General features: G+C 37.6%; 1 protein-coding gene and 1 non-coding gene across 2 annotated transcripts; one reads left to right on the top strand and one right to left on the bottom strand.

Annotated features, from left to right (window-relative positions):
- Window positions 1-2,893: 2,893 nt before the first annotated feature.
- Window positions 2,894-10,466, top strand: MRPL58 (mitochondrial ribosomal protein L58). The gene is made up of 6 exons (XM_070934633.1): window positions 2,894-3,088; window positions 3,415-3,451; window positions 6,884-6,943; window positions 7,198-7,280; window positions 8,185-8,354; window positions 10,262-10,466. The coding sequence occupies exons 1-6, from the start codon at window positions 2,900-2,902 to the stop codon at window positions 10,344-10,346; spliced, it is 624 nt and encodes a 207-aa protein (XP_070790734.1). The 5' UTR covers window positions 2,894-2,899; the 3' UTR covers window positions 10,347-10,466.
- A 2,289-nt stretch (window positions 10,467-12,755) lies between these two features.
- TRNAR-CCU (transfer RNA arginine (anticodon CCU)) lies at window positions 12,756-12,828 on the bottom strand. Its single transcript has one exon. It is a non-coding gene; the product is annotated as a tRNA-Arg (tRNA).
- Between the last annotated feature and the right edge of the window lie 1,172 nt (window positions 12,829-14,000).

Here is a 14,000-nt window from a genome sequence, read left to right as displayed (position 1 = left end):
GAATGGGAAGGGAGGAAGATGCTATAGCACTCGTTATAGCACCCTTTCTCTCTTTGCCCTATTTAAAGCTTCAGTGTCCTATATATCCCTGATCAATAAAGTATATGGTGCAGTGAAAACATAAGCTGCATTAGATACTAGATAAGGGAGCTAAGTATCATAGGCATGTTCTGCATAAAAAAGTAAAGTAGGACTGGACAAACCATATTTGGAAAAATATGTCATAGATCATTAAGCTTTTTGGCTGAATGTAATCTTACGTTAAATATGTTAAAATATGCATGTCTCACATGATGTTGCACTCTAGAAATCTCCATTCAAAAGGGAATATATAAATTATATTTATAATTTATAAATATATAATTTCCTTTTACTGAAAACCACTAGCATAACATTATGTCAAGAGTGGGCAAAATGGTAAGTTTGGCATCAGTACATTTAACTACTTTCTTTGATGTCCTCCAGGATTCCTATTTACCTCATTTCTTTTAAAGATTCTTTTAGCAAAAAGGAAAAAACTTCTGATAACTTTTACATCAAAGCGTAGCCTCTAGCATTACATTTATTTGCAGCAATACCTTTGAATCCCACAAAGTTCCCACTTAAGTGATAAACCTGGGTTTCTGGGTTTGCTTTCAGATAAACCATTCTAGTTTGCTTTCAGAGAAATGGAAATTCTATGATTAACCAAACTCACTATGCCAATGTTTTTAAATAATAGGCAAGTCTCCAGGGGCTGCCTTTTTGTGAATGTATCCACAATATGCTCCCAAACTTCCAGAATTTCAAGCCCTCCAAAATTACTAGATACATGAAAATGTAATTTACAGCAACAAAAATCATTAATATAGCACAGGTGCATTACTTCAAAAGTATTTTAATTGATCAATAAAATTTATATGGCTGTACAACTTATAACGGTGACTTTCAGTGGCATGCAAAGTTAAAGCCAACAATTTAATTAATCCAAACTATAATGTTGAATGTCACAAAAATACCATCTTATAAGAAAAAACATTAACCGAGAGAGCTCTCCTAACCTCCTGATCCAGATCTTTAATGACTTAGAAAATGCTAACTGAGCCTGGTCTGCCTGGATCTCCAGGATGATACTGTCCACAAGGCAGGTACTGCCACAGAGAAGGCATAACTAGATTAGATTGCCCAATGGAAGGGACCCACACCATATCCTCCCTCCTAGATCTGGTGGGGCGAGCAGAGATCATGAGAAACAGCGAGTTCTGATAAAGCCTAGTGCTATGCCACATAGCACTTTATAGGTGATAACCAGCACCTTGGATTGCACCTAGAAAATCACTGGAAGCTAATGCAGCTTGCAGAGCAGTTATATTATATGAATGTATTGAGAAATGTCCAAAACTGCTCACATGACTTCATTCTGAAACATCTGCAGCTTCCAAGTGCTCTTCAAGTGCAGTCCCATATAGAGGGCATCTTACAACAAGTTACAAGGGCACTGAAAGAGCCTTGGTAGTACAGGGGTTTAAGGCACCCTGTTATTAAGCTTATTAAGACCAGCTGCCTGCAATTATTGCAGGGTTCGAATCTCGCCAAGGCTCAAGGTTGACTCAGCCTTCCATCCTTTCTAAGGTAGGTGAAATGAGGACCCAGTTTGTGGGGGCAATAAGCTGACTTTGTATAAAATATACAAAAGAATGAAGGCTATTGCTGAGCACATTGTAAGCCGCCCTGAGTCTTCGGAGAAGGGCGGCATATAAATCAAATTTTTTTTAAAAAAAAAAGTGACTTATGACCATTTTTCACACTTATGATCATTGTGGCATCCTCATGGTCATGTGATTTACATTCAGATGCTTGACAACTGACTCACATTTATGACGGTTGCAGTGTCCCAGAATCATGTAATCCCCTTTTGCAACCTTCACTAAAGCCAATGGGGAAACCAGATTCACTTAACAACCATGTTACTAATTTAACAACTGCAGTGATTCACTTAACAAATGTGGCAAGAAAAGTCATAAAATGGGGCAAAACTCACTTAACAACATAAATTTTGGAAGTAACTGTTCTTTCTTCTTTATCTCTCCTTCCAATTCTAATCTTTTTCTTTGTCGATTTGATTTATGTTTAGAATTCATGTAGATCAGTATCCCCCGCATATACGCCTTGCTCGCATCCCAAACAATTTCAATAGGGGTACCCTTATTCAAATTCGTTTCAAAAAATTCCTTCATTTGTTTTTTGAGTTCATTGACATTCTTTTCATATCTAAACAAGAGCGTATCTGTTCTGAATTTGCAATTATCTATAAAAAATTTTCATGTTTAAATGAAAATTATTTTTAAAAAAGAAATTTGAAATAATTCTTAAAAAATAATTTTCCTTTAAAAATATTTTTCATTTTTGCATAATAAAAATATTTGATATCAAATTTCTTGTAAACATGCTATGGTTTTTCAGCCAACTCTGTCGAACACAATAAATTAAAACTCTCCTCGTTAATTAATGTTTTTGTTTTTTTTTGCTTGTCTATTTAGTGGGACTCACTCCCTTGTAAATCTTTTTGTAACCTTAATCCCGTGGCATCTGAAATCCGATCTATATTCAGTCTCTTATGTTAATTTGCAGCTCAGTCCTCTGCTGTTTTGCTAAGAATTATGCTTGCGCGGAAACATTATTAGGAACGAATACTTAAAAGCACAAGCATTTCTACAGAGCCAAGTATTTTATGGTTCTGAGCGAAAACAGTGTAATATTTAAATAGACCTAAGCAAATAAGTAACACTTATACATAAAAGCAAACCGCGTTGATCCCTTCCACAACATCCCCACCCCGGAACAATATTTTCACGGAACGCCGGTGATAGGAAGCCAACTCCAGCCGGCTTCGTTATAGAAGCGATCGCCACACCTCAAGATGGCGGTACCCTCGCTGTGCTGCTTTCGGCGAATGCCGGTTCAGTGGCTGCTCTTCTGGGAGACATCTAGGAAAATTCCGCTTCGAGGTTTAGCTTCTGGTCGCCCGGCTTTCGGTTCTCAATTCCGAAGTGCGTACAGTTTGGACCAACTCTATCAGCCGCAGGAAAAGGAAGCCGACACTGCGAAGGTTGGGATTAGGAGGTCCGAAGGGAAATGCTTATTTAACAGTCCAGCATATTTGAAAGCACCAGATTGGTAGCAGTTAACTTAGAATCTGATGATGTATGCATTGCTCTGAAATTTGGTGAGAGCAGCAAACATAGAAAGTAGGAGAAATAAATTAAAAAAAAAAAAACAGGTGGCTTAGGACACTGGTGCTTGTATGTATTCCAAAACAGGCTCTGCATGTGGTCTTATTTGTATTACTTTTCTTTTAATAGAATAAATTTATTACACAATATTTGCAACAGTAATAATTTGCCGTGCTCAATGATATGCGTTTCTGTGTTACAGGATTTGGCAAGCCAGACAATTCCAGAGATTCCTGTGGGTGAGTCCAGAACATAAGCAAAATGCCTTGACTTTCCCAGAGAGATTTCCTTAATGTATTTTATCTCTTTTTATCCGCTTTATAAATGAGTGTAAATTTGGTCCCAAATAAATGCCATTCAACTTAATGGGATTTATTTTTGATTAAGTGTACATTGGCATATAATGAAAATCAGAATATTTTTAGAAAGGATGGATAATAAATAATAAATAAATAAATAAATAATTTTATTTCTATACCGCCCTTCTCCCAAAGGACTCAGGGCGGTGTACAGCCTATTAAAAGCACAAAGACAGACATCAATTAAAAATAATTACAATTATTAAATAATTTCGGCTCAAATTTAAAACCCCAAAAATTTAAAACACCCAATTTATTGCACGGAAGGGTCAATGGCCATGTGTGAGTAGATAATAATATAATTTTTTAAAATAAATATACACAAAGATGAAACAACTTGACTCAACCCACAATGGAGGAATGGATGGTGATGATAAAGATGATGATGACGACGATGACGATGTTGGAATTTCCTGAGATGGCTAAATTGACTTATTTGATTAGAGAAAAGACATTATGTTTTATTGCTGACTAGAAACACCTAATGGACTTTCTTACTTCTACACTTGAACTCTTCTTTTCTTTTTTTTCTATTTCTTTTATTTAATCTATATTTGTTTCTGTTAGTTTTTAATCTTTAAAAAATTCTTAATAAAATTGGTTTTGAAAAAACAGCATAAAAAAAACCTTCAGCAAAAGGAGAATTATTTTTAATTGTGAAAATATTCCTAAAAATGGCTTTATGGGCAATACTGTATTTTAAGAGACTGTCTATTCTTAATACAGTTTTCCAAATGCCAATACAGGTACTCCTCGACTTACAACAGTTCACTTAGTGACCTTTCAAAGATATACAGTTGCAAAAAAAAGTATGTGAACCCCTTGGGATTACGTGGAGTTTTGCATGAATTGGTCATAAAATGTGCTCTGAAATTCATCTAAGTCACAACAATAGAAAAACACAATCTGCTTAAAATAATACTACACAAATATTAGATGTTGCCATGGTTTAATTGAACATAACATGTAAACATTCACAGTGCTGGGAGGAAAAAGTATGTGAACCTTTGGACTTAATAACTCCATGGCTCCATGGCTTAGGACCCAGTTATTTACGAGACCACCTTCTCCCTCCTATAACCTCCCACCGGCCAACACGCTCCCACAGAGAGGGTCTCCTCAGGGTGCCGTCTGTCAGGCAATGTTGGCTGGCGACCCCCCGGGGAAAAGCCTTCTCTGTGGGGGCACCCGCCCTCTGGAATGAGCTACCCCCAGGGATACGACTAATCCCGGACCTCCGGACCTTCCGCCGGGCCCTGAAGACTTTTTTATTTCAGCAAGCCGGGCTGGGTTAATAATTTTTTAATTGGGTGAATTTTATGGGTAACGGGGTTTTAAATTGGAGAAACCTAAGATAATTTAATTTTGTTTTAATGTATTTTAATATTTGTATTGTGTGTTTTTAATTCTGGCTGTTCACCGCCCCGAGTCCTTCAGGAGAGGGGGCGGTATAAAAATTTAATAAATAATAATAATAATAATAATAACTGGTTGACCCTCCTTTGGCAGCAATAACCTCAACCAAACATTTCTTGTAGTTGCAGATCAGACCTGCACAACGATCTGGAGTAATTTTGGACCACTCCTCTTCACAAAACTGTTTCAGTGTAGCAATATTCTTGGGATGTCTGGTGTGAATCGCTCTCTTAAGGTCATGCCACAGCATTTCAATCGGGTTGAGGTCAGGACTCTGACTGGGCCACTCCAGAAGGCGTATTCTGTGCTGTTGAAGCCATTTTTTTGTTGAATTTCTTGTATGCTTTGGGTCATTGTCCTGTTGCATCACCCATCCTTTGCGGAGCTTCAGTTGGCGGACAGATGGTCGTACGTTTTCCTGCAAAATGTCTTGATAAACTCTGGAACTCATTTTCCCATCAATGACAACAATCCGTCCAGGCCCTGAGGCAGCAAAGCAGCCCCAAACCATGATACTCCCTCAGCCATGTTTTACAGTGGGGATGAGGTTTTGACGTTGGTGTGCTGTGCCTTTTTTTCTCCACAGATAGTGTTGTGTGTTCTTCCCAAACAACTCAATTTTGGTTTCATCTGTCCACAGTATATTTTGCCAGTAGTGCTGTGGAACATCCAGGTGCTCTTTTGCAAACTTCAAACGTGCTGCAATATTTTTTTTTTGGACAGCAATGGCTTCCTCCTTGGTGTCCTCCCATGTACTCCATTCTTGTTTAATGTTTTCCTTATTGTAGATGTGTCAACAAAAATGTTAGCATGTGCCAGAGATTTCTGTAGGTCTTTAGCTGACACTCTAGGATTCTTCTTTACCTCATGAAGCATTCTGCGCTGTGCTCTTGCAGTCATTTTTACAGGACGACCACGCCTAGGGAGAGTAGCAATAGTGCTAAACTTTCTCCATTTGTAGACAGTCTGTCTTACCATGGACACATGAACATCAAGGCTTTTGGAGATACTTTTGTAACCCTTTCCAGCTTCATGCAAGTCAACAATTCTTGGTCGTAGGTCTTCTGAGAGCTCTTTTCTGCGAGGCATGATTCACATCAGACAGTGCTTCTTGAAACCAGTAAACCCAAAACAGGTGTGTGTTTTTAAAGGGCAGGACAGCTGTCAGCAACACATCCAATATTATCACACTGATTGGAGTCAAGGTTGGCTCACTCCTGGCTCCAATTAGTTCTTGGAGAAGTCATTAGGCTAGGGGCTCACATACTTTTTCCTCCCTGCACTGTGAATGTTTACATGTTATGTTCAATTAAACCATGGCAACATCTAATGTTTGTGTAGTATTATTTTAAGCAGACTGTGTTTTTCTATTGTTGTGACTTAGATGAAGTTCAGAGCACATTTTATGACCAATTCATGCAAAACTCCACGTAATCCCAAGGGGTTCACATACTTTTTCTTGCAACTGTACAAGTGATTTATGACCATTTTTCACACTTACGACTATTACAGCATCCTCTTCGTCACGCGATTTACATTCAGATGCTTGACAACTGACTCACATTTATGATGGTTGCAGGGTCCTGGGATCATGTGATCACCTTTTGCAACCTTCTGACAAGCAAAGTCAATGGGGAAACCAAATTCACCTAACAAGTGTTACTAATTTAACAACTGCAGTGGTTCAGTTATCAAATGTGGCAAGAAAAGTTGTAAAATGGGGCAAAACTCAGTTAACAAATTTCTCATTTAGCAACATAAATTTTGGGCTCAATTGTCATAAGTTGAAGACTACTGGTATTTGTTAACTCCTTCTACTTCTCTTTTAAATATACTTAGAGCATAAATGGGTATCTTTTCAATCCTTTTTCGTCCTTTCATTTTTTGGATTTCCAGGTCGTTTGTCTGTATCCTATTCACGGAGCAGTGGCCCAGGAGGCCAGAATGTGAATAAAGGTAAAAACAAAACAAAGTCTGACTACATATACATGTATTACTTGAGAACAAATCCCATTGACAATAATGATACTCCCTACAATAAAATTAAAGTGTGGATTTTGGAGTTGGGCAGCCTAGAAATTTGACAAATAAGATCAAGTATTCATGAGCAGCACACTTATCAATAAATTGGGAGGAAAAGGTAGGCCCTTCCAAGCTGCATAACTCTTTACCCTGCAGAGTAGTTATTTATTTCTTCTTTTCACACCCAGTGAATTCAAAAGCGGAAGTCCGATTCCATTTGGCATCAGCAGACTGGATCTCCGAAGAAGTGCGACAAAAAATGGCAGTGCTGGTAATTCTCAAATTTTATTTTCCCCTTTTGAGATAGATAGTTAAGTAGCATACATTTAGTTTTCCAATTTCCTGCAAAAATTCCTGCACAAAATTTCCTACATAAAAAATACAGACCATTCAGAGGGACCCATTTAGGTTGTGTAGCAAAATATAAATCCATAAACATATAACATCAGAAGATGGATCTTAAAATTTGCCTTATCCCATTATGAGATTTAAATTCTTTCTTTTACAAGCGCTCTGACATAATAAAAGCCTTGTAAAAGACATGATGTTAGGAACCACTGAAAATAGGAGGCATTTACTAGGTCAGTGGTTGATAATTCTGTCAATTATATTCTTTATATGATTGTTTATTAGAAACATTTTACTTCTCCCTTTAGTTGAAAAATTTAGGATTATGTAAGAATATTAAGTTATATGCAAAATTATATTATTTCTTTATTTCCTTTTATCTCAAAGAATGACTGGCCTCCTACAATTTAGCAGACAGGTCCCAGTGTCAAAGAACTGCTTTAAAAGGTTTCAAATAGAAATTGGGGACAAAATATTTCTAAATAAGGTCTAATCCCAAATTTTCAAACAAGATGAATTATTTGTTGCTAAAATAAAAATATAATTTGTCCACAAATATAGGGAGTGATTGGTTTCACACTTTACTTTAATCCTTAATATGTCTTGCTTGATTTTGGCTTAGTGGGATCATAAAATCTTCATTATTGTGTAACATTATGTAATTTTAACCACTACAGTTTACATGGTGACTTTAAAAATCATATTTTGATAATAGAAACCTGTTTTCCAGAGAATAGAAAATTATATAAATATGCTCCCTCTTTAAGGGAGATGGGAGAAATGTGAAAAATAAATAGAATAAATAAAAAAAATGTTTTATTTCCCAGCAAAAACATAGGATCAATAAATTAGGAGAGCTAATAATCACTTCTGAAGTGAGTCGCTACCAGTTGAGGAATATGGCAGACTGCTTACAAAAGATCAGGAACATGATTGCAGAATCCACTGTGACTCCTCATGTTATATATGAAGAAACTGCTGAGATGATCAGAAAAAGGTAAATTTGAGACAAAAATAACAGGTGACTGAATTAGAATTGTTTTGGACATATGAACATGATGCATATACACCAGGATTCTCAGTTGATGCTCCCTTAGGCTGAGATGGAGCCATTTGTAATTAAAACAAGAACTTCTTCTCTCTCATTATTCAGCATAATTATCACATTAGGCAGTTTAAGAAAAGACTTGTGGTGTCTACAGTTTAATACATCATAATAAATAAGACAGTCTAGTTCTTCATTTTTCATCAGAGTAAGCCATAAAGTGCCTTGCTTTAACTAAATATAAAAGTGAAATATAAAACTAAATATGAAAGCTTTTTTCAGTTTGTAAACTTTTATTTATATGTTAGCCTTATATGTGGACCACATCTTGATACCTTGTTCAACAAATATGGCTTAACAGCTTGGTTTTAGCATACTGACATAAACAACCCTGTTCATGAATAATCTCTATTTTGGATCTTGAGGTAAAGAACAGATACACAATTTCTGATCGAAATCTGAGATGTATCTCAGAAAATCTTTTTTAGAAAGATTTGGACAGTTAAAAACATTTTTGCATTTAATTATTTATTTATTTTATTTTATTGTTTATATTTATATACTGCCCTTCTCCCGAAGGACTCAGGGCGATGAACAGCCAACAGATAAAACACAAGAAATACAAAATTTAAAAACAGTATTAAAATCCAATTAAATTAATTTGGCCCACAATTAAAAACACCCCTGTATTAAGACCCATAATTAAACAATTTAAAAATGAAAACAATTTAAAAGAGTTAGGCCAGCCCGGCTTGCTGGAATAAAAACGTCTTTAGGGAATGGCGAAAGGTGCGAAGATCTGGGATCCACTGTATCTCCGGGGGCAGCTCATTCCAGAGGGTAGGTGCCCCCACAGAGAAGGCTCTCCCCCTGTGGGCCGCCAGTCGACATTGTTTAGCCGACAGCACCCTGAGGAGCCCCTCTCTGTGGGAGCGTACTGGTCAGTGGGAGGCTATCGGTGGCAGAAGGCAGTCTCGTAAATACCAGGGTCCTAAGCCATTTAAGATGCTTTAATTTTAAAATACATTATAAAAATCACAGAGTGAGAAATGTAAACACTTCTCTGCTGCTGTGTTCCTTGAGGAGTATCTTTTCCAAAATTGCCATTTGAATTGGAAGAATCTTCTTCACTGATGCCAGTAAAATGTTCTCCCCAGATCAAACATAAAAATAAATCCCCTTTGCTTTCTTCTGGTAATTTATACTTGTATAAAACATGAGTGTGGCTCTTGCTGGGGGCAGGACAATTCAAATTATTTTTTGGAACTTTTAAAACCAGTAAAACTTGACAACATACCATTTCGCTAAAGTTTTATAAAATTAGCCTCTGTAATGAATGGGCAAGCATTTCTCTCCACCATTCATTAACTTTGCTCACTTCAGTTGAATCAAGATTAACAGCTAATTCAACAGTTCCCTCTAAACCAACATGCTTTCTTTCTTGAAATTTAATTTCCTTGTAAATTGTTGTTATGTTGTTGTAATATGTGTTCTATTTGTAACTCCCAAGGAAGTTTCCCTTATCACATGCCTCTAAAGTTACAGATTTTAATTTTCTTTTACCATTCTTGTACATTTCTGTGATTGGCCAGATAGGCTGTGGGATTTCTATATTTTATGCTCCATAGTTAACAAAGAGGGCATCTCCTACCCAAGTAAACAGTCACAGGAAACGTGCTACAAAGTACTGTGCTAAAGATTTCTGGGAAAAGAAGGCTAGAAACTCTTCACAATCCACCCTATGGAATCAGCTCTGGCCATTACAATATTATTTTATGAACATTTGGTCTAGAAGGGGAAGAATCCAGAATTAATTTACAACCACTTAAATGTCATTTTCTACATCTGTTTGGCTTTAGGGTGGAGAAGATGAACAGAGAACGCCTGCGACAAAAAAAAGCACGATCTTCTTTGAAGCAAAGTAGACAAGTGGACTATGACTGAACATCTTTTGGAGATAAAAATAATGCAAAGACATATTCCTTGGACTCTTCTATTTCCTAGATGGAAAAGAGAAACTTCTTGTGTTCTTTACATTAAAATAAAAAAACTATGTCATCAAAATTTGCCCTTGAAATAGGAACGGATGTTTAATTACATCTATAATATTAGTAATGGTGGCTGAATATACAGGTAGTCCTTGACTTCCAACCACAGTTGAGCCCAACATTTCTGTTGCCAAGGGAAACAGTTATTAAGTGAGCTTTGCCTCATTTTACAACCTTTCTTGCCACAGTTGTTAAGTGAAGTACTGCACTTGTTAAATTAGGGACACAGTTGTTAAGTGAATCTGACTTTCCCATTGACTTACTTCCCCGGGACACTGCAACTTGTGAGTCAATTGCCAAGTGCCTGAATTTTGATCATGTGATCATGGGGATGCTGCAATGATTGTGTGAAAAACGGCCATAAGTCCATTTTTTCAGTGCCGTTGTAAATTTGAACAGTCACTAAATGAACTGTTACAAGTCAACGACTACCTGTATAGCTAATTGCAATATTAAAGTATACTCTTGTAAAAGAAATGCTTCAAAATGTTTAGATAGTAACTGCAGAAATCTCAGGAACTCGAAACCCACCAGAGACAGCTGTCTTGTTGTCTCTTCATGTGCAGCAGTTGTCTGTAGCATTTGTGGGTGATCTCAAGTCTTCTTGTCTGGCAAAAGGTGGGGAGAGGGGAAGGGAGGAAGGAAGTTACGGTAGTTCAGAAAATCAGCACCTGCTCCCTCATACACTTGTTCCACTATGCCTAATTAGAAGAGCCATTCATGTATCTATATACAACTAACACTCTCCTGTTGGTCTGTTTGTAACCTTCAATTGCTGAAACAACAACCGTTTTTGAATCAACGTACTGCAAATGGGCTAACTTTAAAAAGTGTTAAAAATTCAGGACCTATAACTTCTATGGGATTGAAAGTTGTGTCTCCTTCCGCACTGCTCCATTGCCATGGTCAGCTGCAGTCACATGGCCACCATTTTCAATGCTTCCTGGCAGGTTCTCACGAGGAAAGTCAACGAGGAAGCAGGCAAGAAAGGTCACAGGTCATTTGTGTAAGTCGCTCCTGCTGTTTTTTTTCTCCTGAGAAGCACGATAATGCAATCCCAAGGATTTTGTACTTCATAGCACTCCCTGCTTCCCTTGGCTCCATAATGGCTCCTGCCAGACCATCCATATTAAGTAGTCCCTGCCCAGGGGCATCTGGTGACCTGCTTGTATTCAGTAGTGCCTGATTGTGTGTGTGTGTGTGAGAGAGAGGTTTTTTTTCTTTTTTGCATCGTCATTCTGTTTCTCTAGTTAGGTAAGGAAATATCACTGAAACAAGGATCCAATAAGGCACAGGCTGGTTGGCTTCTCCAGATACTTCTTTTTATTAATTAAAATCAATAATACAACTGGACTTGGCAAAGGTTATGTATTTCCTTTCCACAAATGCCTCATAGTAAGATGAGGGTAAATGGGGCAGTTCCTTAATATTTAAATTTTATACACAAATACTAACAAAATACTTTTTTTTTATAAATTATATTTAGAAATCATCTTGAGAGGGCCAGAATGTTGAACAAAATACAAGTGTAAAATGCAATAAAATGGAGTAAATATGAATCTGCAGACAAAACCCGAAATATAGAAAAATTGTAGTATTGACGTATTTCTACAGCAATCGCAGCAAAACATAAAAGTAAAAATAGCAGCACCGTCAACAAAAGCCGTCATTTAAAAGTGTGCAAATACAGATGAGTTTTAAAACTTCTATAAATGCTGCAAGCGAGATGTACTTGCAAGGGACATTTACTAAATACGCCTATTTCTATTGTTTGAGAGAAAAAATCATCCAGTGATGAAAGTGCATCTAAGCATCTATTCTTTGAGCTTAACACAATTCGGAAAGGGCATGTATACATTTTAGCCTCTTGCTTAGCCCCAGCTTGGCAGTAATTCCCACTTGCCACTAGGTGGGGATAAAGAGCTTCATTTTTTCGGATGAAAATGACTCTAGATCCAATCAGCCCGTATTTCATAAAACCCAGGAACGTTAGTCAGTTCTATTTCGAAACTGATACGTTCAACCATCTGGAGCAAGTAACTACATATTGACAGGGTCAGATTTAAAGCCTGCGGTATGACAACGATGAGATATTAGGCACGTTTTTCGAGTGTGCCTCCTGCCCCCTCCACCGAAGTGTATGGCGTCGAAGAACAGCCTTATACGTTAAGTCCCTGTCGTGCTGAAGTAAATAAATCAGCAGAAATATTCGTAACAACAGAAGAAAAACTGAGCAATTTAAATATTCACAAGCAAGAGAAGACGGAAATTTAAAAACTCACACCACCTCTAAAAGTAAATTTTCCACCCCAGATGGGACTCGAACCCACAATCCCTGGCTTAGGAGGCCAGTGCCTTATCCATTAGGCCACTGGGGCTACTGAAGAAAAGGCTGCTTACGTTTGTACTTAACTCTGTAATATCCGACTGTTCATTCTTCAGTTTTACGTGTTTATATTTTCTGTTCCATTCGCAGAAAGTGATAATTGGAGTCCAGGGTAGGTTCTCTTCTTTTGTACTATTGTCTGAGAGGTTTTTTTTTTTTTTGGCATTTAAATGTTGCCTGTATAATCTATCACAATCCTCATTTTTTTCCCCTTAGTTTAACGCTCTCCAAATTTGTGGGTTTTCAAGAATTCCTATCCTGCAGGCTGAATGGCCAAATTGGCTGCTCATGAGAATTGTACAGTACAACTCTAAATCTGGAACCTTTAGCTTGCTGGAAACAGCTCTAGAAGTGTGAGAGAGGATATCACAAGGGGTCTCAGACAATTCGCTTTATAGAATTAGACATCTTTGAGATGCAGCTGGTCCACACATCTTAAAAAGTTGCCAAGTTTGAAACTTACTATTTATAAAATCATAAACTTTGAAGGGATCTTAAAGGCCATCTAGCCCAACCCCCTGCTCTGTGCAGGATCCATCAGAGCAAGGGTTTTCAAATTGGATTCCCTAAATTCTACAACAAATTAAGATTTTCAGACTTGTCATTAACTTGGTTACCCTTTTCTGAATATGCTCTGAATATGAATTTGTCACTCTCCTTTTTTTTTTGAACAGTGGTGCCCAGAATCAGACATAGCTGTGTGGCTCTAAATCGGGTAACCAGCAGTGATGGGTTTCAAATTTTTTTACTACCGGTTCTATGGGCATGGCTTGGTGGGCATGGTGGGGTTTGGTGGGCATGGCAGGGGAAGGATACTATAAAATCTCCATTCCCACCCCACTCCAGGGAAAGGATACTGTAAAATCTCCATTCCGTCCCCAATCCAGGGGAAGATTACTGCAAAATCCCCATTTCCTCCCGATCAGCTGGGACTTGGGAGACAGAGAATAGATGGGGGTGGGGCCAGTCAGAATTTTTACTATGGGTTCTCTGAACTACTCAAAATTTCCGCTACCGGTTCTCCAGAACTGGTCAGAACCTGCTGAAACCCATTTCTGGTAACCAGCCAGATTAAAGGTGGAACAGATCCTCCCTGTAATCTGGATTCTACAACCTTGAATACGCACCTCAAGGTGGCATTTGTTATTTCAGCAGTTGCATCAC

This window comes from Pituophis catenifer, unplaced genomic scaffold, assembly GCF_029215685.1.
Source record: "Pituophis catenifer annectens isolate HBS135680 unplaced genomic scaffold, rPitCat1.0.hap2 SCAF_2, whole genome shotgun sequence".
Classification (NCBI taxonomy): domain Eukaryota; kingdom Metazoa; phylum Chordata; class Lepidosauria; order Squamata; family Colubridae; genus Pituophis; species Pituophis catenifer.
Note: the sequence above shows the minus strand (reverse complement) of the source record. Positions and strands in the feature narration are given on the sequence as shown.